At 37.0% G+C, this 27,523-nt stretch overlaps 1 protein-coding gene across 1 annotated transcript in view; it reads right to left on the minus strand.

The window, feature by feature from the left end:
- The window catches only part of LOC117709061 (AGBL carboxypeptidase 4), a 959,025-nt gene extending 933,635 nt beyond the window's left edge, over positions 1-25,390 (minus strand). The window contains exon 1 of the mRNA XM_076934446.1: positions 25,205-25,390. Within this exon, the coding sequence (XP_076790561.1) occupies positions 25,205-25,238 (34 nt within the window). The 5' untranslated portion in view covers positions 25,239-25,390. The remainder of the gene's footprint in view (positions 1-25,204) is intronic.
- Positions 25,391-27,523: the final 2,133 nt, after the last annotated feature.

Consider the following 27,523-nt stretch of genomic DNA (forward strand, 5'->3'; position numbering starts at 1 on the left):
CTGGATCTTACACTCTTCTCACTTCCTCTTCTTTAGGGTTTCTTGAGCTCTAAGGGGAGGGATTTGATGAATACATCCCATTATACTCATTCTCTCTCCCTATGTAATATCTGGTTGTAAGTATTTGTATTCCGTTCCATCTGCCTCAAAAGGAAGCTGCTCTGACAATGGTTGAATAATGCACTAATTTATAAATATAGAAGAATATCATTAAGGGCCATTTCTTCATTACATTTTTAAGACCAGAAATATTCGGTTTTTCTCTGAGCTATATAGTCTTGGTCACACAAACAGTGTTGGATACGGGCCTCACCTCATGGAGTGAGCCTTAAATCAAATCACATTTTTGTTGATTACTCCCACAAGCTTTGTGCTACCATTACCCTAGCATATTCTGTAGAAAAAAAAAAAAAAAAAACAAACAGTATCAAATAGTTTGTGTCTGCGTTGGTGTATACATTTCTCGTTTGGTAGCCTGCAGAGTAACTTTCTCTACCAAAGACACTAGAGCTATGGTTCTCAACCTGTGGGTTGCAACCCCCTTAGGGTTTAACAACCCTTTCACAGATCACCACATGAACTGTATTAAAGGGTCACGGGATTAGGAAGGTTGAGAACCACTGCACTAGAGCATAGGGGGTTAAAGGTCGTATATAGGCACCAGCTCAACCTCTCCATTTTCAATGAGTTATGTGAGCATTGCTGTGAGCAATGGAATCTTGCTCAGTTTGCAGAGAACATCCTATTGCCTTAACAATATCCTGGGTTGTTTGGAAGTTGACATGGGGTCCCAGTGGACAAAAATTCATTGGATTTAACCCAGTTTCAGTACTGAAAGTTTCGTTTGTTGGTAAAAAGATGGCCAGTTGTAACTCTGCCACATCCATTATTTGGAGACTTCACTAAGATCATTTTTTAAAAAAAGATGTCTAACAATAGTGTACACAACTGAATAGTTATAATTAAAATATGTTCAAAACTATCAGGGAAACTAAACATGAAGTTTAGCAATATTAGAATTTAATCAACACTTTGAATGCCTAATTAACCATTTACACATTTTTTTCAGATTTATGAAAGTTTGTAGGGAAAAGGCTTTGAAAGATTCAAGATCAGTGTGGTGGTTTGAATATGCTTGGCCCATGGGAAGTGTCCATTAGGAGAAGTGGCCTTGTTAGAATAGGTATGGCCTTGTTGGAGGAAGTGTATCAATCTGTACATGAGGTTTGAGGGCTCCTCCTATACTCAGGCTCCACCAAGTGTGATAAAGACCCTCCTCTTGACTTCCTGCAGAAGATACTTTCTGCCTGACTGTCTTCAGATCAAGATGTAGAACTCTTGGATCTTCTAGTACATGACTGCCTAGATGCTGCTATGCTTCCTTCCATAATGATAATGGATTGAGCCTCTGAAAATGTAAGTTAGCCCCAATTGAATATTGTCCTTTATAAGAGTTGCTTTGCTCATGGTGTCTCTGCACAGCATTGAAACTCTAACTAGGACAAACAGTAATCTCCACTGATTTTTCAGTATACACTTCAATGCCATTCCAATTCTTGAATGTCAAAATGTATTCTAAAACATATAAACAGCAGGTAAAGTTCAAATACTTCTGAAATCATAAAACTGTACTTAATAGATTCCTTGACAGTGTTTTTACATTTATAAGAACATATCTAAATTTTAGTGAGTAATATTATGACTCATAGAAAATCATTTTTAAAATGTTTAATAACAAACCTATTGCAAATAGCATACTAGAAATGTCTCAATAACAATACCCCAAAGCCTTATTCTACTAAAATTCAAAGTAATACATAAATGATAAACAAATTGAGAAAATATTTTAAATCAGACAACACAGCACTAAACATTTATTTACTATAACAAAATGCATGAAATACCAAAGGCACTGAATAAACTAAAATTATATGATTTATGACCTAAACTTTCAAGATTTTGTAAACTATAATAAGCATTCAATGCATTTGTCATTAATGAGGAATTTTTGTTCTTATCAATGCCTAAAAGTTTTTTGGCATCAGAGTATAAAGTCTTAAAAATGTTTTTTATTGTCTTTAGTTTATAAAAGAATTTCATCAAGAATATTGGAAAGTTTAGAGCTAACCATATACTAGAAATGTTCCAAATAATGCATTAATAATACATGTGAAATAACTTGACCAAGTCATTAAAATGACAATAAAATGAAAAAAGATCATAAATAGGGAAGGAGAAAGGGAGATGACATAAGATTATGGAAATTGGAAAGCTAACAAATGGTAACTAAAGACATTTTTAAACCTGTGGTAGAATGAGATGAATTCTAGAGGCATGAGGATTCTCACCAAAGAAGTCCAAATACCCCTGAAAATTAACATGTATGTGAAGCTAAATGGGGAAGGACTAGTTGAGAGACTGAGGAAATTTTCCATTCTCCAGATTACCTCCACTACATAGCACACTGAATAACTTCCCCCTTTCGTTGTGGCAAAAGACAAGAAATATATTTCATTGAATTTATACTGCACTTAAAAGTTTCTATTAACACATAAAACCTTGATATGGTTGCACTTTACTTCTCATTCAGGCATTCAGCTCGACAGAGTAGTAGAGCTCTGCACCTTCACATGCATGCTTCTCAGGAGTGAGTATGACACCAGGAATCAGATTTAACTCACATCACTTCCTCTTGGTTTTCATTAGTTAAGATATACCACATGGACACATTTAACTTTAAAATGAAGAATTAGGAAGAGAAGTATTTGTAAAAAGCCTTAATGTTTAGGGCACTGTACTCTAAAATAGAGAATATCAGATGATTATAATTTTATGCAGTTACAGATGCTAACTTAAAATTTGTTAAAGTAATGAGAATAAGCAAGTGTTGGAAACCCAGCCATCAATGAGATATCTAATATCACTTTTCTATGCTCAGAGAACATTACAAATGAAAGGGCTGAGAACAGCTGAAAAAGGGTTAAGTGTTACAGAATACTGTCTTCTGGACATGATATAGCTTCTGTGCTCCAGAACACACATTAGCTATGAATGCCTGCACAAGACAAGGTCCATTGGAAGCCTGACATGGAATGATGTTACATGAATGATCCACCTTCACTGAGGAGCCATTAAGTTAATGTTGCTGGGGAAGGGGAAAGCATTTTGTTCAGGGCAGAAGCTACAGATAAGGTGGCCATGCTCCTATAAATAACCCTTCATCCACTCTCATGTGAACATCTCTAACACACACACACACACACAGACTTGAAAATAGAAAGGAAACTAGTGGGGAAAAGAAAAGGTACTAGCAGGCTTGTGGCTGGGCAGACACCCAGCTGGTTTGTATCCCTAGACATCCTAGAGGGGACACTAAACTCAGAGTGGCAGGTAAGAACAGTCACCCACTGCCCCATGCCCCAGAGCTACAGCTGGGAGCAGGGGTGCTCAGGACCCAACAGGGACCCAAACCCCGCACCTGAAGAATACCACTCCCCTTCCACCCCTCACCTGGTCTTTGTGTCTGGGGCAGACACTTAGCTGGTCTGCTCCCATGTGGACACCATATCCCGAGACATCCTAGAGGAGCAACTGAACTCAGAGCAGCGGACACCATATCCTGAGACATCCTAGAGGAGCCACTGAACTCAGAGCACTGGGCACCCATATCCTGAGACACTGTAGTGGAGCCACTACACTCAGACAAGTGGACACCTAGTTGGTCTCCTCATGAAGAAACCTTATCCTGAGACATCCTAGAGGAGACAAATCACCAAGAGCAGCAGACACCTAGTTGGTCTGCTACTGTGGAAACACCATATCCTGAGACATCCTAGAGGAGCCAATGTACTCAGAGCAGCTGAAGCTCAGGTTCACAGGATCACAGAGACACCTGGACCCTGAGGAGTTCTGACACAAGCAAGATAATTGGAAAGGCAGGCTCCAGTCAGAGACAGTGAGTGCAGGTAGCACTAGAGTTAACCAGATGGCGAAAGGCAAACAGAAGAACATAAGCAACAGAATCCAGAGTTACTTGGCATCATGAGAATGTACTTCTCCCATCATAACAAGCCCTGACACCCCATCACACCGGAAAAGCAGGATTCAGAATTAAAAGCACTTCTAATGATGTTGATAGAGGACTTTAAGAAGGACATAAATAATACTCTCAAAGAATTTGAGGAGAACACAGGTAAACAGGTAGAAGCCCGTAAAGAGAAAACAAAAAATCCCTTAATGAATTGCAAGAAAACACAAGCAAAAATGTGAAGGAATTAAACAAAACTGTCCAGGATCTCAAAATGGAAGTGAAACAATAAAGAAATCTCAAAGGGAGACTACCCTGGAGATAGAAAACCTAGGAAAGAGATCAGGAGTCATAGACTCAAGCATCACCAACAGAATACAAGAGATGGAAGAGAGAATCTTATGTGCAGAAGATACCATGGAAAACATTGACACAACTGTCAAAGAAAATGCAAAATACAAAAAGCTACTAACCCAAAATATACAAGAAATCCAAGACACAATGAGAAGGCCAAACCTAAGGATAATAGGTATAGATGAGGGTGAAGATTCCCAACTTAAAGGGACAGTAAATATCTTCAACAAAATTATAGAGAAAAACGTCCCTAACCTAAAGAAAGAGATGTCCATAAATATACAAGAAGCCTACAGAACTCCAAATAGGTGAAACCAGAAAAGAAATACCTCCCATCACATAATAATAAAAACACTGAATGTACAAAATAAAGAAAAAATACTAAAAGCAGTAAGGGAAAATGGTAAAGTAACATATAAAGGCAGACCTATCAGAATTAGACCACACTTCTCACCAGAGACTATAAAAGTCAGAAGATCCTGGACTGATATCATACAGACCCTAAGAGAACATAAATGCCAGCCCAGACTTCTATACCCAGCAAACCTCTCAATTACTATTGATGGAGAAACCAAGATATTCCATGACAAAGCCAAATTTACACAATACCTTCCCAAAAATCCAGCACTTCAAAGGATAATGGATGGAAAACTCCAACACAAGGAGGGAAACTACAACCTAGAAAAAGCAAGAAAGTAATCTTTCAACAAACCAAAAAGAAGATAGCCACTCAAACATAACTCCATGTCTAATAACAAAAATAACAGGAAGCAACAATCATTTTTTCCTTAATATCTCTTAATATCAATGGACTCAATTATCCAATAAAAAGACATCGACTCTCACACTGGATATATAAACAGGACCCAGAATTTTGCTGCATACAGGAAACGTACCTCTGTGAAAAAGACAGACACTACCTCAGAGTAAAAGATGGAAAACAATCTTCCAAGCAAATGGTCCCAAGAAACAAGCTGGCGTAGCAATTCTAATATCAAATAAAATCGATTTTTGCTAAAAGTAATCAAAAAAGATAAGGAAGGACACTTCATACTTGTCAAAGAAAAAAATGTACCAAGATAAACTCTCAATTCTGAACATTTATTCCCCAAATGCAAGGGCAACCACACACATAAAAGAAACTTTACTAAAGCTCAAAGCATACATTGCACCTCACACAATAATAGTGGGGGATTTCAACACCCCACTCTCAGCAATGGACAGATCATGGAAAGAGAAACTAAACAGAGACACAGTGAAACTAAACGAAGTTATGAAGCAAATGGATTTAACTGATATCTATTGAACATTTCATCCTAAAACAGAGGAATATACCTTTTTCTCATCATCTCATGGTAACTTCTCCAAAATAGACCATATAATTGGTCACAAAACAGGCCTCAACAGATACAAAAAAATTGAAATAATCACTTGCACTGTATCAGACCACCATGGACCAGGGGCTAGTCTTTAATAATGACAAAAACAATGGAAAGCCCACATACACGTGGAAACTGAACAATGCTCTATGCAATAATGATTTAGTCAAGAAAGAAAGAAAGAAAGAAAGAAAGAAAGAAAGAAAGAAAGAAAGAAAGAAAGAAAGAAAGAAAGAAAGGAAGGAAGGAAGGAAGGAAGAAAGAAAGAAATTAAAGACTTTTTTAGAATTTAATGAAAATGAGGACACATCATACCCAAACTTGTGGGACTCCATGAAAGCAGTACTGAGAGGAAAACTCATAGCTCTAAGTACCTACAAAAAGAAACTGGAGAGAGCATACATTAACAACTTGACAGCACACCTGAAAGCGTTAGAACAAAAAGAAGCAAACATACCTAAGAGGAGTAGACCGCAGGAAATAATCAAACTGAGGGCTGAAATCAACCAAGTAGAAACAGAAAGAACTATACAAAGTATCAACAAAACCAGAAGCTGGTTCTTTGAGAAAATCAACAAGAGAGATAAACCATTAGCCAGACTAACCAGAGGACACAGAGACAGTATCCAAATTAATAAAATCAGAAGTGAAAAGGGAGACATAACAACAGAAACTGAGGAAATTAAAAAATCATCAGATCCTACTACAAAAGCCTATATTCAACATAATTGGAAAATCTGGATGAAATGAACAATTTTCTAGACAGATACCAGGTTCCAAAATTATATCAGGAGCAGATAAACCATCTAAACAGTCCTATAACCCCTAAAGTAATAAAAGCAGTCATTAAAACTCTCCCCACCAAAAAAAAGTCCAGGACCAGATGGTTTTAGTGCATAATTGTATCAGACCTTCAAGGAAGACCTAACACCAATTCTCTTCAAACTATTCCACAGAATAGAAATAGAAGTAACAATACCCAATTTGTTCTATGAAGCTACATTTATACTCATACCTAAACCTCACAAAGACCCAACAAAGAAAGAGAACTACAGACCAATCTCTCTTATGAATATTGATGCAAAAATACTCAATAAAATCTCGCAAACCAAATCCAAGAACACATTAAAACAGTCATCCATCATGATCAAGTAGACTTTAACCCAGGAATGCAGGGATGGTTCAATATTCAGAAATCCATCAATGAAATCAACTAAATAAACAAACTCAAGGAAAAAAAACCACATGATCATCTCACTAGACACTGAGAAAGCATTTGACAAAATTCAACATCCCTTCATGTTAAAAGTCTTGGAAATATCAGGAATTCAAGGCCCATGCCTAAACATAGTAAAAGCAATATACATCAAGCCAGTAGCCAACATCAAACTAAATGGAGAGAAACTTGAAGCAATCCCACTAAGATCAGGGACTAGACAAGGCTGCCCACTCTCACCCTACCTATTCAATATAGTACTGGAAGTCCTAGCCAGAGCAATTAGACAATAAAAGGAAGTCAAAGGGATACAAATAGGAAAGGAAGAAGTCAAAATTTCACTATTTGCAGAGGATATGACAGTATACTTAAATGACCCTAAAACTTCCACCAGGAAACTCCTAAACCTGATAAACAACTTCAGCAAAGTTGCTGGATATAAAATCAACTCAAACAAATCAGTAGCCTTCCTCTACTCAAAGGATAAACAGGCTGAGAAAAAAATTAGGGAAATGACACCCTTCACAATAGTCACAAATAATATAAAATATCTTGGAGTGAATCTAACCAAGCAAGTGAAAGATCTGTATTACAAGAACTTCATGTCTCTGAAGAAAGAAATCAAAGATCTCAGAAGATGAAAAAATCTCCCATGCTCCTGGATTGGCAGGATTAATTTAGTAAAAATGGCCATGTTGCCAAAAGCAATCTATAGATTCCATGCAATCCTCATCGAAATCCCAAATCAATTCTTCATAGAGATAGAAAGAGCAATTTGCAAATTCATTTGGAATAACAAAAAACTCAAGATAGCAAAAACTATTCTCAACAATAAAAGAACTTGTGGGGGAATCACCATCCCTGAACTCAAACTGTACTATAGAGCAATAGTGATAAACACTACATGGTATTGGTACAGAGACAGGCAGGGAGATCAATGGAATAGAATTGAAAATGCAGAAATGAACCCATAAACCTATGGTCACTTGATCTTTGACAAAGGAGCTAAAACCATCCAGTGGAAAAAAGGACAGCATTTTCAACAAATGGTCCTGGGTCAACTGGAAGTCAGCATGTAGAAGAATGCAAATTAATTCATTCTTATCCCCTTGTACAAAGCTCAAGTCCAAGTTGGATAAAGGACCTTCACATAAAACCAGATACACTGAAACTAGTAGAAGAGAAGGTGGGGAAGAACCTTGAATACCTAGGCACAGGGGAAAAGTTCCTGAACAGAACACCAATGGCTTATGCTCTAAGAGCAAGAATTGACAAATGGGACCACATAAAATTGCAAAGCTTCTGTAAGGCAAAGAACACTGTTAATAGAACAAAACGACAACCAACAGATTGGGAAGAGCCCATTACCAATCCTAAATCCAATAAAGGGCTAATATCCAATATATACAAAGAACTCAAGAAATTAGACTCCAGACAACCAAATAACCCTATTAAAAATGGGGTACAGAGCTAAACAAAGAATTCTCAACTGAGGAAACTTGAATGGCCGAGAAGCACCTTAAGAAATGTTCAACATCCTTAGTCATCAGGGAAATGCAAATCAAACAACCCTGAGATACCACCTCACACCAGTCAGAATGGCTAAGATCAAAAACTCAGGTGATAGTAGATGCTAGAGAGGATGTGGAGAAAGAGGAACAGTCCTCCATTGTTGGTGGGATTGCAAGCTGGCACAACCACTCTGGAAATCAGTCTGGCAGTTCCTCAGAAAATTGGACATAGCATTACCTTGAGGATCCAGCTATACCACTCTTGGGCATATACCCAGAAGATGCTCCAACATACAACAAGGACATATGCTCCACTATGTTCATAGCAGCCTTATTTATAATAGCCAGAAGCTGGAAAGAACCCAGATGTCCTTCAACAGAGGAATGGATACAAAAATTGTGGTACATTTACACAATGAAGTATTGCTCAGCTCTTAAAAATAATGAATTTGAGAAATTCTTAGGTAAATGGATGGAACTAGAAAATATCATCCTGAGTGAGTTAACCCAATCACAAAAGAAGACACATGGTATTTACTCACTGATGAGTGGATATTAGCCCAAAAGCTTGGAATAGCCAAGACTCAACTCACAGACTACATGAAGCTCATGAAGGAAGACCAAGTGTAGATGCCTCGGTCCTACTTAGAAAGAATAACAAAAATACTCAAGGGAGCAAGTAAGGAGACAAACTGTGGGACAGAAACTGAAGGAGGGGCCATATGGAGACCATTCCACCTGGGTATCCATCCCATGTGCAGTCACCAAAGGTAGACATTGATGTGGATGGCAGGAAGTGCCTGCTGACAAGAGCCTGATATAGCTGTCTCCTTAAAGGTCTGCTAGAGTCTGACACTCACAGGCAGATGCTCACAGCTAACCTCTGATCTGATCAAGGGTTTTCCAATGGAAAAGTTAGAGAGAAGACTAAAGGAGCAGAAAGGGTTTGTGGCCCCATGAGGAAAGCAACAATACCAACCAACCAGAGCTCCCCAGGGTCTAAACCACCAGCCTGGGAGCCCATGACTCCATCTCTACATGTAGGGGAGGATGTCTTTGTTGGGCATAGGTGGGAGAGGAGATCCTTGGTCCCATGAAGGCTGGACACCGAGTGGGGGAGGAATTCGAGGGTGGGGAGGTAGGAGTGGGGAGGTAGGTGGGAGCACATCTTCATAGAAGCAGGAGGAGAGGGATGGGATAGGAGGTTCCTGGGTGGTGGGGGGAATGGTGTAAGGGGATAAAATCTGAAATGTAAATATAATATCCAATAAAAAAATAAAAATAAAGACATGTAAAAAAAGAAAAAAGGCATTAGCAGGAGAAGAATGAATAAGAGAGGACAATGAAAAATAAATATGATCAAAATGTATTAGATATAGGTATGAAAATGGCATAATAAAAATTCACTACTATTCATAAGTAATATTAGCTAATAAAACATTTTCTAAAAATCAGGGAGAAAAACCTTACTGCTATTGGGAAGATTAAAAGTTTTGAATCCTTTCTAGAAGGGAAAAGCTGGATTGCAAAAATTCTTGTTGAGTGAATGAAGTGAAGAAAAAGAAATTTCAACTATAGACTATTTCAAAAGCTTAATTATAAGACACTAGCTGGAGGGAATGCTTACCTTGAGGAATGACTTGCACTGTAGATGAATTAAGGGTGCTTGTATATTAGAAAGAAGATATGTAGAGCTGCCCTTTCAGCACAATCTTCCAGCAATTCCTGTGTTTCCTTTTTCTAGCAACTCTTGTGCTTCCTTTCTGCTTTTCATATTTAAAATTGCTTATTTAAATACTTATTTTTACTTCCAGAGACTCAACATTATTAATGAATGCAATACTTCCTTTGTTCATTTACTAGAACAGTTGTAACTTTGCAATATTTTATGATACTTAAAATCAAGTGTTCTGTTCATCTTTGCAGATTTTTTTTCTTTTACTGATGAGCACTTTAGAATTAAAGTCATTTCTCCTAACTAGTAGATAGTAAGATTCTTATTAAAAGAAACTTCTCTTCAAGTAACTTAATTATGTTATTTTACTCCTGTGTTAAAAATATTCCAGAAATGTAAGAACAGTAGGAGAGGGATGTGACAAGAATGCCATTTCTCCTGCATGCTTGTGGTATTTACATGCATTTAATAGAATAGGTTCAATTACTACCATAATTTTCACCAGTTAACAAGCTCATTTCTTTTCCACACAGCATAGGAAAGAAGGAACAGATAATCTTCTTACAATTTTAAAACTTGGTCAAACTCATCCAAAAATGACATCAGTGAGGTGACTGCTTCTACTTAGACATTTAAAGGAGTCTTTATTTCTCCTTGGTTTTAAAACAAAAGATATTGCTTATTTGGTTGAAAATATTAAATAAGTGCATGCATTAGGAAGAACATGGACTGGTTCCAGTGAGGCAGCAGAGCAGCACATGCCCACTGATGTGAAGCACTGGTCTAAGAAAAACCCCAGTCCAAGACTGGGGATCCAAGGGGAGCATGGGAGATTGAAAAGCAGATAGCTGGAAGCAAGACTCAAGAAAGAGCTTTTCAAGTTTAAGGAGTGGGATCCCACCTCAGAATGACTTCTGGTAAGCTGTGGATTTCTGTGAGCTGGATTCTTAAGCACACCAGGGCAAAATATTCTGCAGAGCAGAAATCTACAGGAGACAGCATCCAGCATACGGCCTAACAGCATCCAGGGACTCCTCCCGTTGTCAGACTTGGACATGTAAAACAGTGCAAACTATCTTTACTAGCAGTTACCACCAAGGCTTTTAGTAAGCCACCACAATTACTACTGCAGTGGACTTTCTCCCTGAACATAAACCAAGTGAATATAACCCACTAGAAGACTCAGATAAAAAAAAAATCATGAGCCAGAAGACACATACACATCAAAGGATGTGCAAAGCATAACAAACAAACAAAGAAGAGTGATGATTCCACAGACCGACTGCCACTCAGCTCCAGGAAGTGAAGGTGAGGAGATAATTGAAATGCTGGGACAAGAGTTCAGAATTCTATTGTCAAAAAGATTCAAAAACCAATTAGAAAACTCAAATAACATACAGGAAAATTAATATGAAACATGGGAAATAAATTAATGAAATCAATTCAAAACAGAGACAAAAGGTTACCAAAAGCGAACAAGACAGTTACTGGACGGCAAAATTCAGCAAGAAACTAAAGATCCTGAAAAACAAGAAAACATAAGTTCTGGAAGTGAACGTATCAATCAATCAAATAAATAACAATAGAAACATTATCAACAGCCAAGACCAAGCAGAAGAATCTATATTAGGGGTGAAGGACAAGGTTGAGACAAGAATGCATATAGACATACATAAGGAAAAACAATTGAGAAACCCAAGCAGAAAATTCTAAGAAGTCTAAGAAGTTTGGGATACACATATGACCAAAAATGTAACAAAATTAATACAAGAAAGATTAAACAAAAGCTAATGACTTAGACAAATTTTTCCAGACCTAGAGAAAGAAAAAGACCTAAGAAATCATGACTAGAGAAGAAATTCTCTGTGATATATCATAGTCAAGATGTCACAAAAGGCAAAAAAGTAATACTACAAGGTGTAAAGGGAAAATGTCAAATATCGCACAGAGGCTGAAATATCCGAACAGGAGATCTGCTGTTAGTAATCCTAAAAGCTAGGAAAGGATTAAATGAGACGTTCCTGGTCATGAGTGTAAATTATTGCCAACAAACATTATTCTGCCCAGGAAAGTTATCTTAAGAGAGAGAGAGAGAGAGACAGACAGACAGACAGACAGACAGGCAGACAGACAGACAGACAGACAGACAGAGATATACATATACATACACACACTCATACACATATATGTATATGGAGAAATATGACTATTTCAAAACAAACAGAGGTTAAAGCAAATTGTGGTAACTAAGTCAGCACTATGTAAAAGTATTCCTTTTGCTTTTTTTGAAAACTTCAAACAAAAGTACTTCATCTACATCACTCTTCACTTGTTGAGGTTTGGTCATTTTGCTATGTATTATAATGCTAATACTGGCCCCCAAGATTGGGTTGCTCCAGGAACAAAAGTATCCCACTTTACACCAAGTGATGCTATGTGACCTTGCTCCTAAACTTAAAACTATTGGTCAAATAAAGATGCATATGGTCTACAGCAGGGCAGAAGAGAGGTAGGCAGGGTTTCAGTTCCTGGACTTGGGCTCTGAGGAAGATCATGAGGGAAGAAGAGATAAGAGAGAAGGTGGAGAGAAGATGCCATGAGGTCTGAGAGTCATGGAAATCATGGCCATGAGAGCTGGCCAATTAAAGAAGAGTTGGCCAGATGGGGTTATCGATGGGGAAGCAGATTCTAATAACTTGGATATCTACCAAGCTCTAGCACATTAAAGGCTTATAATAAACATAAAAGGTATGTGTCTTTTAACTGGGAACTGAATGATATAAGGTGGGGTAAAAAACCCCAGTTGAGATCAAATATTTACAACATCGACCACTCACATCCCCTCCAACTCTCCCTGTGTTCTCCTACTTGCTCCCAAATCCATGACCTCCTCTGTAAATACTGATACCTACTGAATCCATTTAGCACTGATCTTACATACATGTGTCTAGGGGTGACCTCTTGAGAGTAGATAACCTACATAGAAGCTCATCCCTGAAGAAAATTGATTCTCCTTCTTTCATTAGCCACTGGCCAACTGCTGATACTTCTTTATCTAAAGGCAGCACCTTGTGGAGTTTCCCCATCTACATTAGCATGTTAACTGGTGCTCTCATTATATGATTCCTGTCCAGGAATGTTATATACAAAGGATGAAGAAAAGCTGTTTCACACACAAAAACCCAAGACAGAAAAAGCAATCACTAAAAAATAAAAAAGTGTGTGTGTGTGTGTGTGTGTGTGTGTGTAACAGTAATAATGAGAGATTTCAACACTTTACCCTCATATCCTCATATCTGCCAAACTGAAATGCAGCAAAGAAACTTCAGAGATAAATTACACCATAGATCAACTGTAATTAACACATATTTCACCCAACAGATAAATAAAACACATTATTCTCAATACTGTGTAGAATTTTCTCTAAAATTTATTACATTATAAGCCTCAAGGCAAGCACCAATAATTTTATAAACAAGCGTATTCCTCACATTCTAGCAAATCAGAATGGAATAAAAGTAGAAATCAATAAGACTGCCCTCAGGGAACATACATATACTTATACATAAAACAATACACTAATGAACAGTGAAGACGTGAGTGAGAAAATTTTTAATTCTTACAGAAAATTAAAGTGCAAACAACTATCATAACCTCTGAAATATAGCCAAGCCAGTCCTACAAAAAGCCTATATCTAGCCCGGTAGTGGTGACGCACACCTTTAATCCCAGCACTTGGGAGACAGAGGCAGGTGGATTTCTGAGTTCGAGGACAGCCTGGTCTACAGAGTGAGTTCCAGGAAAGCCAGGGCTACACAGAGAAACCCTGTCTCAGGAAAAAAAAAAAAAAAGCCTATACCTATAATCACTCACATTAAAATCAGATAATCCGGGACTAGAGGGAGTGGAGGAAAGGGATACTTTCAAAACTAACAAAAAACCAGAGACTAGCGCTCTGCAGTTAAGAGTATATACTCTTGCAGAGGGCCAGGGTTGGCTTCTCAGCACTCGTGGAGTGGCTAACAACCATCTGTAGCTCCAATCCTCTTCTGGCCTCCACTAGAACTAACTAGCCAAATACATGGTGCACATACATACATGCAAGTAAAATCCTCATTACATAACAAATTTTTTTTTAATCTGAGATTTTGTTCATTTCAAAAATTCAAAATGAGATATTTAGGTATATTTTTAAAACTCAGAACTCTCTAATAAATAACCTAGTAGTTCACCTCAAAGCTCTAGAAATATGAAGAGAAAATCACAAATGCAACAAATGTCAAAAAAAATAATAAAGAATTGAGCTTTGTCTCCACTTCCTGGCTAGCCATCATGTAAGATGCTCTACCCTGCTCTTTCCACTTTAAAAACTAAACAACAAAAAATGGAACCTTCTGAAGCCTTGAGACAAAATAAGTCCTTCCTCCCTTCACTCACCTCTGCCAGTCACTGTTAGTCATAGTAAAAAAGTAAAACAGATACTAGTGTGAAGTTACATTTGTTTTTCATATTTTATTTTAGCTACTTCTCTAATTTTTATCAAGGCTTAGGCTGATTGTGGTACTAATCATAGTGGCAGACTTTAAATTATCTATGATCTGTCAATGTCTTAATCATATAGCCTTGAGTAACTAGACAAGCCACATAAATATTGTACAAAGAATGATCATGACGATGATTCCTTTATCACTGAATATTAAATAAGTTTTAGAATTCTGTAGCAGAAAGCAGACATTACACACAACTTTGGCACTAATGCAAATCATGCACATAAAACTTACGGGAATATTTAAAGTGTTATAAAAATGATACTTTAGTAATCACTGACATACCACATAAAGATCTTGTGCAAAGTCTTAACTATCTGAAAAATAAGCCTAATACATCCATTAGAGAAATAAATAACATAGTATCTGTGAACAATATTTGACTAAAGCAAGCTCTCAATAAATGTTTAAAATGTAGAACTGGAATTCTCAATGAAGCCTCAGAGATTTTGTGTACTACCTATTCAAGGCTACTAAATGTCTATAATATTTATATATATTGTCCTTTCATTTATAAGACAGAATATTATGCTGTATATTAAAATTATCAATTATTCATGTTATGAGACCAAAGACCCTCATACAATGTTATTAGAAGCAATATAATGTGAATTACCCCTGTAGTACATTACTTTTATTATATATAAACAAATATATAGTTTTGTGTGTGTACATATATATTAGTTTCAGTATATGTATACAATTTTAATACATATAAGATATAAAGATAAACATTGTAATGTTTTAATATTCATTTTATGTAATTTTTTCATTTGTCAAATTTTCAAAATATTTAAATAAATATTGATTTTTATATCCAACTTAATCTTCAGATAACATTAATCCATAGTTATACATTCAACTTAACATATATCATTGACTTTCTTTTTCTCTAGGCTCTCTTTTAGAGTTAGATTTCATGTTTCTAACAGCACCATCATCATGTCCACACATCTACCTCATTGTTACCCAAAATTTTAAGTACCTAAAATAAATCTATTCTTTCTCCAATAAAACCAATTTCACACATGATTCTCCTGTTTCTGTCAATGAAAACTGAAGTTTAATCTTATGTCATTTTTATCTTGTTCTTCTGCATCTTTTGAAAGATACACACAAGGAACAAAAAGTCCTTTGGAATTAACTACATCTTGGAGACTCTTGTCACTATTCATCAGCTGTGTGAGCTTTAAACAAGTTACCATACCATTGTAAAATTAAATCCTTTGTCTAAAAAATTAGAAATCAAACAAACTAACCTGACAGCATTTTTAAACCCTAAAAGCAAGCTATACAAGGTACCTAGAAAATCATGGATATTCAGAAAAGCTGTCAAAGCAACTTCTCTTCGTTCATCATAGTCATCAAAACCTACAGATTCTTTCTTTGAAATGTCCTCATTGTCATTGCTTATTCTAGGGCCCTCTGATCTGAATCCTCCCCTTTCAAGTATCATTTACTCCCCTCCCATTTAAGTCAACAACCACAAAGCAGACAAACTTTTCAGAGTCCCATTCTTACCTAGCATGGTAGCTTCCAGTAGCATAGAAACTACTTTGCATTAATTTCTAATCCATAAATGCCTTCAACCAAGCTCCTGGTGCCTAAGTCCCATCCATAGACCTCTATTACTTATTTTAGGATTCTTTGAGGGCCTTTGGTATTTAATCTTCACCACCTCATCACCTATCTTTATTATGCCCATCTAATTGTTCTGTCCAGAGGAAATGTGTCTTCTTTAAGCTTATCTAATATCCTATTCTTTTTCTTATTCAAATATTCCCATAGGATACTAATTGCCATTTTGTCACCCTAAATGGTGGCTGTATGTTATTTCTTTGCCCTCTAGTTTCTGTATGAAAATTGAGGCTCAGTTTCACACTTCCTTTTAGATCATTACTGTTGTTAGTATTCTGTTTTGAAGGACAAGCCATAATACCAACCTATTGCTTCCCTGCCTATAATGAACTGCTCTAAAAATTCTGTGACTTCTTTACTAGGTGCCTGGCCCAATGATAAATACAACAAATATAACAGGATATTGCAATCAATTGCTCTATCCATTTGCATTATACCAACACACAAGAATATTGAATTTTAAAATGTACACTAAAATTTCATGTCTTCGTATTTTAATGTAGCTACCAACAGATTTAAAATGATCTATATAGATTACATTTGTATTTCATGGTGTATTTCTCCTAGACAGCAATAAAATAGAACTTTCCATTCCAATTTTCTCAGGCAGAAGGTCTAAGCCTTCAGTGTATTAAGAGGTTAGTTGAATATGAGTTGACATCTTCTTTACTTTAAATTTTACAATCTCTATTCTACACAAACATATGCTTTTTCTATTTCTGATAACTCTCAAATGTATCATGAAATGTATGCTTGTTATGGTTTTGAGCTACAATATCTCTCAGAGACTAACTGTGTTGGCCTCCCCAAAACAATATTTGGAGGTAGGGCTTTTAGGAACTGATTGAACCACGAGGTCTCTGACATAATGAAAGGATTAAAAGAATTGATGGATCCATAATTTAGCATCACTAGAAGGTAGAGCTCTTTTATAACAGCTTCCTCTTAGATTAAAACCTTCTATCTTCAAGGGAAACTCATTGGGACATAGGATAGTTACAGGGAGGTAAAACAACCTGATTTTAAGGGGAAGGCAAGATTCCATCCTGCAGGGAAATTCATTAAACTCAGAAAGTAAAGAACTCAAAATAGCTTCAGGGAGTATCTGAAAATGACCAGATTAATTGGGCTCTTTCCTCCCCAAATGTACTTATTCATTAAGGGCTACTCAAAGATGCTCTCGGACAAAGTGAGTTGCCTAAGACTAGCAGACCAGACTAGCAACCTGGAAGCAGCAGAGACCACCTAGCTGCCTGGATGGAAGAGGCTCAGAGCAACATAACTACCTGCAAAGGACACTTCCAACATGTTAAGGGCCTGTAGGCTGTGCAGTGTTTTCCAGCTCCAGAGTTCCAGCTTTTGTAAGCTGTCACTCATGCTGGAGAGCTTAGTGATATAGCTGTATGTGAGTCATTTCTGGTCTTCACCCATATTCCTATAAGTATCCCCAAGAAAACTCATTGGTTGATCCAGTTGGATTTTAACAATAGCCTTGTGTTGGTGTGTTCTCTATCCAGGTTACTTGACATTTGTTCACATCTCCTTGAGAATAGCATCAAACAATAGGGGCTAAAGTGAAAGAAGTGGGTTATTAGAGATGTGCCTAGCTCCTGGCCCCATTCTCTTTGTTTTTCTATCCCCCTCTGCTTCCCAACTGTCCTGAGATAAACTACATCACTCCTCATCATGATACTCTGCCTCACTGTGGCCCCAGTGACTAAACCTCTGAAACTACAAGCCAAAATAAATCTTTCCTATAAATTATTGTTCTTCAGTATTTTCTCAGAATGTCAAAAACTGTTTCTCCATACTCAATTACATCCTTTACCTCTCATCTTTACCTGTCAACAAAATACTTGATGACCTGACCTAAGGAAGGACTATATTCTTGATATTGATATCAGAATAAGCTAAAACTTGGAATAATAGAATGTTAGATATGAAATGTATCATTTCCAAATAGAACTATAAGAACTATTGTCCTGTTTCAAAATTGTCTCTTTTATTCTGAGACCATAAACATCCCATGTAGAAGCTATGCTAGCACCCTGGCTCCTTACATGAGCATACAGGAAAGGCAATTGGCTGACCTACAATAGAGAGGTAAATAGTAGCAATAAATAAATCATTGTTGTTGCAGACTATTGGGGTTTTTTTTTTTTACTTATTTATTATCACTGCAAAAATTAACCAAAAGTGGCTAATGTTTCATAACCTTTGAACAGAATCATTCACATTCATTAAAGCCTACCTTTAAACTCAATATCTCCATTAGTTTCCCTAATCAAACCATTCATGAATTAGTTTTCTTTCCCTTAATTTTTTCAACTTTAGATGAGCCATTTTTCAATTCTACTTTATTCTTCTAAATGATTAATGTTTAAATGTAAATTATATATAACCACTTAATAATTCTTCAATGTCTTTCAGCATCACAAAAACAGAAAACCAGATAATTGAAAGCCTTTTGATGGAAGCATTCTGAAAAAAGTTCAAACCCAATCAAATTTCTAGTTATATCCAATAATTCATACAAAATACACAAGCATGAGAAGGTTATACTATACCAGAGAGATGCAATCAACAAAATGCAGGAAAATTGCCTGTCTTATTCAAACAAGCAAACAACAAAAGTTGAGCTTTTAAAAGAAAGAAGGACCCTTTTTCAGGCTGAGGCTGAACCTCAGCATAATATCATTATAATATAATAAATTCCTTGTTTATATGCTTTCTGGCCCATCAAAATATATCTGATAGGTTGATCCCTCATGGTTGGTGTTAGTTTTTAACCTCTAATCTAAGATAAACATAATACAATGGGTACAAAGAATAGAGGTATATCTCAGCTCTTTCCTGATAATGAAACTATTTTGCTATGAACACTGAGATGAAGCCATAAGACCACCTGCATCACTAACACCTGAAAAGTTCTTGTTTTATAAATTAAAGGTTAGTCCTACTAGAAAGCTGCCTTACACTGTTCTGCTAAATTATATTGGACAAGTGATTATAAATTTCTGCTTAATGGAGTTATGGTTTCCTTCTGTTGCTATGATAAAAGATTCTGACCAAAAGCAACCTAAGGGAGTAAACAATTTATTTGGCTGATGCTGTTGGGTCACAGCCTACCATCAAGGAAGTCAAGCAGAAAGCTGAAACAGAAACTATAAAAGAAGACTATTTTCAGTCCTAGAGTCTCATACTTAACCAGCTTTCTTACACAGCTCTGGACCAACTATGGAAGGAATAGTGTTGCTCATACTAAGCTGGACCCTATAATATTAACAATCAGAGAAATCCTCAACAAACATGCTCACAGATTAATCTAATCTGGGCAATCCTTCAATTGAGACTGGCTTTTCAGTGACTCTAAGCTATACCAAGTTTACAGTTAAGGCTAACTAGGACAAATAAGAACAACTAAGCTTAGTTAACTGGCCCATATTTTGCTTGTATATACAATTGGAAAATATGTAATTCCCTAAAGTCAGTTCAGAAAGTGTCAGTTTGCTAATACTTACTTTCCCAACAGCGTATCCTAGTTGTGACCACAAAGACCATCCAGAGTGTGGTTTAACAATGATGCACTACAAAATGAATGGACATGGGAAAGACTAGTACAGTCCTTTTAACTTCCTGCTCCTACTGTTCTGTTTATTTATTTTTACTAAAATCATATACAGTAAAGAATGGAAAAAGCCTGAATTGTTTATGTTCCTACTTTCTTTTTATGGTTCTAAATTTATTGATAACTCAATGTGCAATTGTAAAGCTATGGCTTGGGCATTGGGAAGGTAGCTAGATATATTTGGGTAATGATCATTTTAGTTAAAAGTTTTCTCTTCTTTCCAGAACTCAGACTGAGCTACAGCATCTCTCTTGTTCCTTTATAATTCCCATATAAATTCTATGTGTGTTGTAAAAACCTTATAATCTTGAAATAATAGATTCTGGATGTATATGGAAGTTAATGTGGTAATAAATGGGAGACTGGCAAGTGCAGTCAGACATTCACTCACCCAACATTACTTTGTACCTAAGATAAATTTGCTTAGAAATCCATAGCAATAAAATTTGCAAAACTGAAAAAGCTATACATGAAAAATTTTAAAAATATGGTTCTAAAAATATATGAATAAGTTTCTGAGGCCCTTTCCTCAGCTCATGGGCCAACTTCCATCCTTGGGAGTGCCTTTCTTCCTTTCTTTCTTTTCTTCTTAATAAACAGGCGATTTCTGTTGCTTTCTCTCCATTTCCTCCTGACAGCTCCCAGGATTTTCATCTAGCCTATACTATGTTTTCTATGCAACATGAATAAAATGGTCCTTGAACTGCAAAAAAGACTATATGAACAACTGTGAATGTTTATTCAAATTTTAATTACTTATATTTTTCAAAATGAGTAACACTTTAAGTAACAAGAAAAGATGACTTTAGAATTAGTGGATTTAGTGATTTTTCAAATGCTTCCAAGGGTTGTTTTACTTTTCATGAACAGCAATGTTCTTAAATTTATATAACTAATATTAATAAAAGTATACATTTCTGCCAGTAATACAATTCTTTTATTTGCTATAAAAATATTTTAAGGAATACGGGGGATTTTTTATTTCCATTAGTTTGTTAGGAATTTTGTACAATGTAGGAGTTTTTGTTTTGTATTTTAGACAAAACATAGACTTTTTTCCTACTTCTGGCCAGCCATTTCTTGTCATTTTAACCTGGATGATTCACAAAGCTTCCAAAAAGCCTGCTATTTATGAGTAAGAGGGAGAATACTGTGCTAACACTGCTGGGGCACATTCTTATGCGTTGAACGTCTTTTCTTTGGTAAAAAATAAGCCCATTAGACAAAATGCATCATCATTTGTATTAGTATAAAGCATATCTTTATTATAGGAGAAACCTGAAAGGAAGTATTTTTTCAATTTTTTTATTGGATATTTTATTTATTTACAATACAGATGTCAATCCCTTTCCCCATTTCCCCTCCCTAGGACCCCCTATTCCATTCCCCCTCATCTTTTATGCTTTTATACCATTTTAATTACATGCATGTATTAAGGTCAGTTCTAGGTTGAGGGTCTAACAATACAATAGATGCAAATAGTCAAGGAACAAGCAAGACAATAAACACAAATAGTCAAAGAAAAAGCAAGGCATTAAACACAATTACATGAACACTCCTGTGATCACTGTTTCTAATTCACTTATCAGCATGACCAAAGCATCTGCGCCTACTTCCCTGTTCTTTTTTTTTTATTTTTATATTTTTTATTAGATATTTTATTTACATTTCAGATGCCATCCCCTTTCCCCATTCCCCCTCCCCTTAGAAAACCCCTATCCCATGCCCCCTTTTCCTTTTTGCATTTATACATTTTTTTTAAATAATGTTAATCATAGGCTTTATAAGTTTGGAATTGTTCAATCAGAGGTGTAACCCACTGACCAACCTAGATATAACAACTATCTTTGACTGGTGGAAATACATGAATATCTGCCTCCCTGTCTCCCCCCTCTTTCTCTCTTTCATCACCTAGCTTCTCCTCTCCTTCTTCTTCTCCTCTTCTTACTCCTTCTCTTCCTCTCAGTACTCCTCCTACCTTAGCTCCTCCTACACATCACCCTTCCTGTTAAAATGAAAGTTTTCTCTCAAAATACAATTAGAGCATAATTATGCCAATTTGTACTAGTGAGGTACAAGATAGTCCTAATACCCAGTCCATCCTTTTGTTGACTAACCAGCTTGAAAGGAAGTATTTTTAAGGAGAGACAGAGAGAGAGAGAGAGAGAGAGAGAGAGAGAGAGAGAGAGAGAGAGAGAGAGAGCAGTATTTAGCACATATATATAATCATATAACGTGCATGTCTGTGTGTGTTATAGGATCTTTAGGTAGATAATTATGACTTTTCAGACATTTTCATTGTTGCCCTCCTTATTTATCTCCCTCTCTCATCCCTAATTCAAATCCATTATTTTTTCTATTCTCTCCACCCATCATTTTTACCCTGTTATTCCTCTCTAGTGCTCCATGACATCCCTAGCAATGGTCCTTTTTGACTTTCCCGGGGTTTAGAGTTACTCTAGGGTGTGTTGCATGGCAAGATATATAATGTGTTTTGATCATATTTTTTTCTGTTTCTCCAACTCTTCCCACATCCATCTCCCTCACCTTTCCACCCAACTTTTTGTCCTTTTTTCACCCATCAAGACCAATTTAAGCTGCTTCCATTTGGGAATGACCTACTACTAATATTTTGCTACATGGACATCATATTAAACCAATTCCTAATGACATGCATACTCACATTTTCTAAAAAATTTCTCATTAACACTCTTTTCCCAGTTTATTCTAGAATCCAGAATCTAGATTATATCAGACTAACAATTAAAATTAACTACTAAATAAGGACTGAGAAAGCAAAATAAACTAGAAGATAGGTAACCTAGATTTTCCATCATCAGTTTTCTCACATCAAAGTAACTGATGACCTCACTGTTGCTAATTCTAGTCTCCTACTCCCCATTTCATACCACTGGGAGGTATGGAGTCTACTGAGGAGTCTGCTTATCTTGACACACTCTTTTGATTATACTCTTCCCCGGTTATACTGTCTCAGTCTCATTGGAAAGTACTAAAATATTTCAGTTGACAACTTCACCCACATTCCTAACATAACTACCTCACTTCCAGAATAATTATCTCCATGCAAGTTCAGATATAAAGTCAACTGATTTGTCAGTGTCTCCACTTACTTGGGTGTCTTAAAGATACCTCAAACTCCATACATCAGAAACAAAATTTGTGGCCTTCCCTCTAAAACTTAGCCAAGATCTGTTTTAATGCTCCCTATCTTTGAAGTGGCACAAGCAACCCTCATTTGCAAAAGGTAGGAAATGATTAACCTCTGATATCTCATATTTCACTGAGCTCTATTTTATCTGAGGTGTCTCATTTCTACATCCCTGCTATTTATCTTCTAACACGTTCTCCTATATACACTGTTAAATTAATACTTTCTACTACAGCAGAAAGTCTTCACTTATTCTGATGATTCTATATTTCCACTTAAAAGCAGTTGTAGTTTCCCATTAACCTTGGGAATTTTGAACAAATTTACAGTTCTATAAGACCAGGTTTCAGCTTTCTGCTTCTCTCCTCCCATTGCCCCAGGAGCTCCCACCCACACTTGTCTCCTCTAAGACCTTACAAAGTATATTAATACTTTTGCCTTGAGGTCTTTGCACTTGGGTTCTCTCTGCCTATGTTTCTTTTTGCTCTCTTCATTGATCCAGTCTCTATCACCTTTCAAGTTACCTAACACTTCAATTCAATCCAGTCATTTATTCATTGAGAACAGATTATACACCAGATTTATTTCTAGACCATATGAGATTAATATGCAAAGCAAAGCCTTCTTAGATTTTATATATTAGTGAAAGAAGAGAGATAATGAATGAAGAAAATAAATAATCTATTTATTTATATAATTGATTCAAGTGGGATAAAAGACAAAAAAAAAAAAAAAACAAGAGAATCAAGAGGAAGAAGTTTGCAGTGCCTAATTTGGTATTTGACAGATAGTTAGCATTTAATAAACATTTTAAGTGGATGAGTGAATAAGGGAAGGTCATGTTCATAAAAAAATTTTATAAAAAGCAACAACTGCAAAAATGAATAGAATAGAGATGTCAATCAAAAAGAAATCATAAGAAGCCTTAAAAAATAATAGTGTCTTGAACCATTCTTGATCATTTCAAGTAATTTATAGTTACTGTTCCTGTACTGCATAGGCTTATAACTAGCATGTGTGTACACAGGCATGCATGCACACACACACATACACACAGTGAGGGGGGGGGGGGTCTGGAGTAATTCAAGTGAGTCACTCTTATAACCATAGTTCATAATGTCTTATTAACATGTACATTAGGTAATATATAGCCCACTTTACCCACCAATCTGCATATTCCAAAGTCACTGATTTTCTATACAAACACTGATATTAACCCTTAAAGTTTCAGCTGTTCAGTCCTCTGCCTGTCTCACAAATCTCCTATATATAAAAGGACTCTTGCTTTCTTCTATTAGCCTATAAAGCATGTTGGTTACTAATTCTCTAAGTCCAACCAAACTCATAAGGATACCCTTAGAAACAGGATCCTGGGTTTCTATTCCTGCCAGAATCCCTGCTACTTATATCACAGAGATAGGACATGCAACCCTTTGTGATTCCGAATGACCTTCAAGACCCCATATACATTCATGAACAGCTTCTAGCCTCCATTGGTTGGGTGACACTTCAAGTCTCTTGTCTTTTTAAGGACATACAGGAAGATTTGTATACTTTGTGTGTGACTCTCTAGTGGTCCTTAGGACTTTAGAGTTCTCTAAACACAAGTATTCTGTATAAACTCCACTTTTATAGAGTCTATATGGAGGTAATATATCTTCTACATAAATCTCCCCAGTTCCAAATCATATGGAGGGGAGGGATGCCTTCCAAGATACCACAAGAGTTTAAACACACTCCTTTTCTAGGATTTCGACTCAGTCCCCATCACAGGTGCCCCTAGATATTATGGGTCCAATATCTTCTCTCCAAGCCCTTTCTGGGCCCATGCTCACTCAAGAGTGTGCACACTCCCACCACAGCCCTCCATGAGCCGAACTTTGAAATTACCTGCTGGGCACTCAGAAAGATACACGCCTCCAGTGAACCCTGACCCTGAAGTAACCACCACTGTATCCTACAAGGGCGCCTCCTCAGGTATAAGGCTATGAAGACTCCCCAGTCCCCTCAGGCCCAAGACAGGCACCTCAACCTTCCCCTGCTCCACGGCCCTCACAGACCTGCCTCTGGCGCCGTCTGGCTCCGCTCCGCCATTTTTGTTGTCTGTCAGTCAATGGGCCCACGCTAAAACCACCGGGCAGTGGGGAGCGAGCGGTGGGATCCCGGGGCTGACAGAAAAGGCTCCCTCAGGAAGACGCTGCGCGGCGGTTGCCAGGGAAACCGGCGGCCCCTGAGCGGCCGTCTGGGAGCAGGGGGCGGGGCAGAAGAGAGCGTGCAGCCGAAGCTCCTCCTCCCCGCACGAGCGCACCGCCTTCAAGCTCCTAAATGCACCCAGCACCCAAACCACAGTAACCTGTGAATTGAGCATGCTCTGCCGCCTCTGTCTCGCCAAAACTTAAGTCTGAAATGATGACACTTTATTGCCCGCCTCGGTGCCAATCAAAATGCCTGGGTGGGTTGGCAATTCTAAAGTCGGTGATTACTCTAGGTACTTGGGATAAGTTTCCTAATTTCCCAGAGCTTTTTCCCTTAATGTTCTTGCCTTCATGAAGATGCTGAGTGATCTGTATTGAACTTACAAATATTGAGAACTAATTGAGTAATTAGCACAACCAAGGAACACAGAAGTCCTAAGGACCCCGGCTCCTGGCTCCTGGCGCCTGGCTCCTGGCTCCTGGCTCCTCTACAACTGGGACATTAGTCTCTTAATTTTCATGAGAATGGCTGTAAATTGCTTTCTGTTGCTTAAATGATACTCTCTCAAATTCCCTAGTTCTGTTCTCCTGTGCCTAACTGACTTACAGAGTTTGAGAAAATGGCTTGATGCAGAAAAGAAGAGAGACCACTAAGCTTTTCAGGTAAAATGATATTAACATGGCATACGTATTCATTCACCTGCACTAAACTATGGGGAAAGATGGAGCACCATAAGAATACTTTACCGAAAGTGTAAACATTCAGGATTGGTTGACTTAAAAAATATTGATAGATATGGTTAGAAACAACTCATCAGAAATGTGTTTGACACTTAGGCAGTTTAAAATTCACAACATATCCACACGACCAGCAAAGTGACAGATAAAAGCCATGAGACTTGGTGAGAATTTTCTTGGTAAGAGCAGTTATTTGGAGCTGAACAAGACAAAAGAACTTCATTAAGTATGGCAAGATGAAAAGAAAAAAAAGTGAGAAGGATCTGGGTTCCATTAACACCCTGACCTTATAACACTTTAGTCTTGGAAAAAACTCTTAAACTCATTGAGCCTCAGTATTCTTTTCAACAAACTGAGAAAAAGACATTACCTATCACAGAGTGCTGCTCTGTGTCACACATGCGTGATGGACAGGATTGCATCGCTTAATACAAATCCAGTAAAATTTTAAAAACTTAGTATGCTTAGAATAATAAACATCTCCTGATGCCTTTTGGGAGTCAGATGCTGTGCAGACACTAGTAATAAAGAGGGAAATACAACACAGGACAGAACTGTACTGCTCAAATTTTATTTTAAATATTATTTAGAACCTAGTAATTTAGTTGTATCAGCCATGTTTTGAGTACTCATTAGCACATTTCACGTAGCTAGTGGCTACCACAGCAGACAGTCTATGTACAGAGCGAGCACTTTCAGCACCGCGAAAGGTTCTGTTAGACAGGGTTGATAGAAAAACATTAGATAGGCAGGGAGAAATACCATAGAATTAGCTAAATGCCAGATTCAGTTCTCCTGTATGCCAGATACTCTTGGGGAAATATTTCAGGAGGAAATGTAGACTTCATTCTTATTAAAGTCCCCAGAGACTTTATACATTCATTGTATGATATAGCACAGCATGGAAAGTGGCTTAGAAAAGCACCTCACAGAGGGTCCCAGAAATGAGTTTCCTCATGATATCATTCAGAGTGTCCCTGGTAGTCTACTTTCTAGGGATCTCCTGTGGCTTCTATATGCAGACAGCAGCCTTCCACTACACAGTTAGGGTGCCTCTCTTCAAATAAACATTCCACGAAGAACTGACCCACTCTCAGTAAACACTTATTAAAATGACCACCTCTGTGTGAATTATATGTAGTATGGAATGAGAGGAATAGTCGAGTTATACTCATATTTTTATACAAGCAAATTCATTTTATTAACAAAACAGCACTATAAAATTGCTATTAATATCACTTTATGCAAGATAAATATGAGGTGAAGAGAATTTAAGTGTCATGAAAATTCAGAAATTAGTAAGCAGGCATGTTTAGTACCAGTACCAGGCTAAGAAATATTGCCTTGTATCATTTGCAAGCCAAAAATACCATGTTGTGAAGTTTACAAACGGGTTGGGAAGAAAAGATTAACATAGAAATCTAATGTTCAGTTCCAGTGCAATAA

Source organism: Arvicanthis niloticus, chromosome 5 (assembly GCF_011762505.2).
Source record: "Arvicanthis niloticus isolate mArvNil1 chromosome 5, mArvNil1.pat.X, whole genome shotgun sequence".
Classification (NCBI taxonomy): Eukaryota; Metazoa; Chordata; class Mammalia; order Rodentia; family Muridae; genus Arvicanthis; species Arvicanthis niloticus.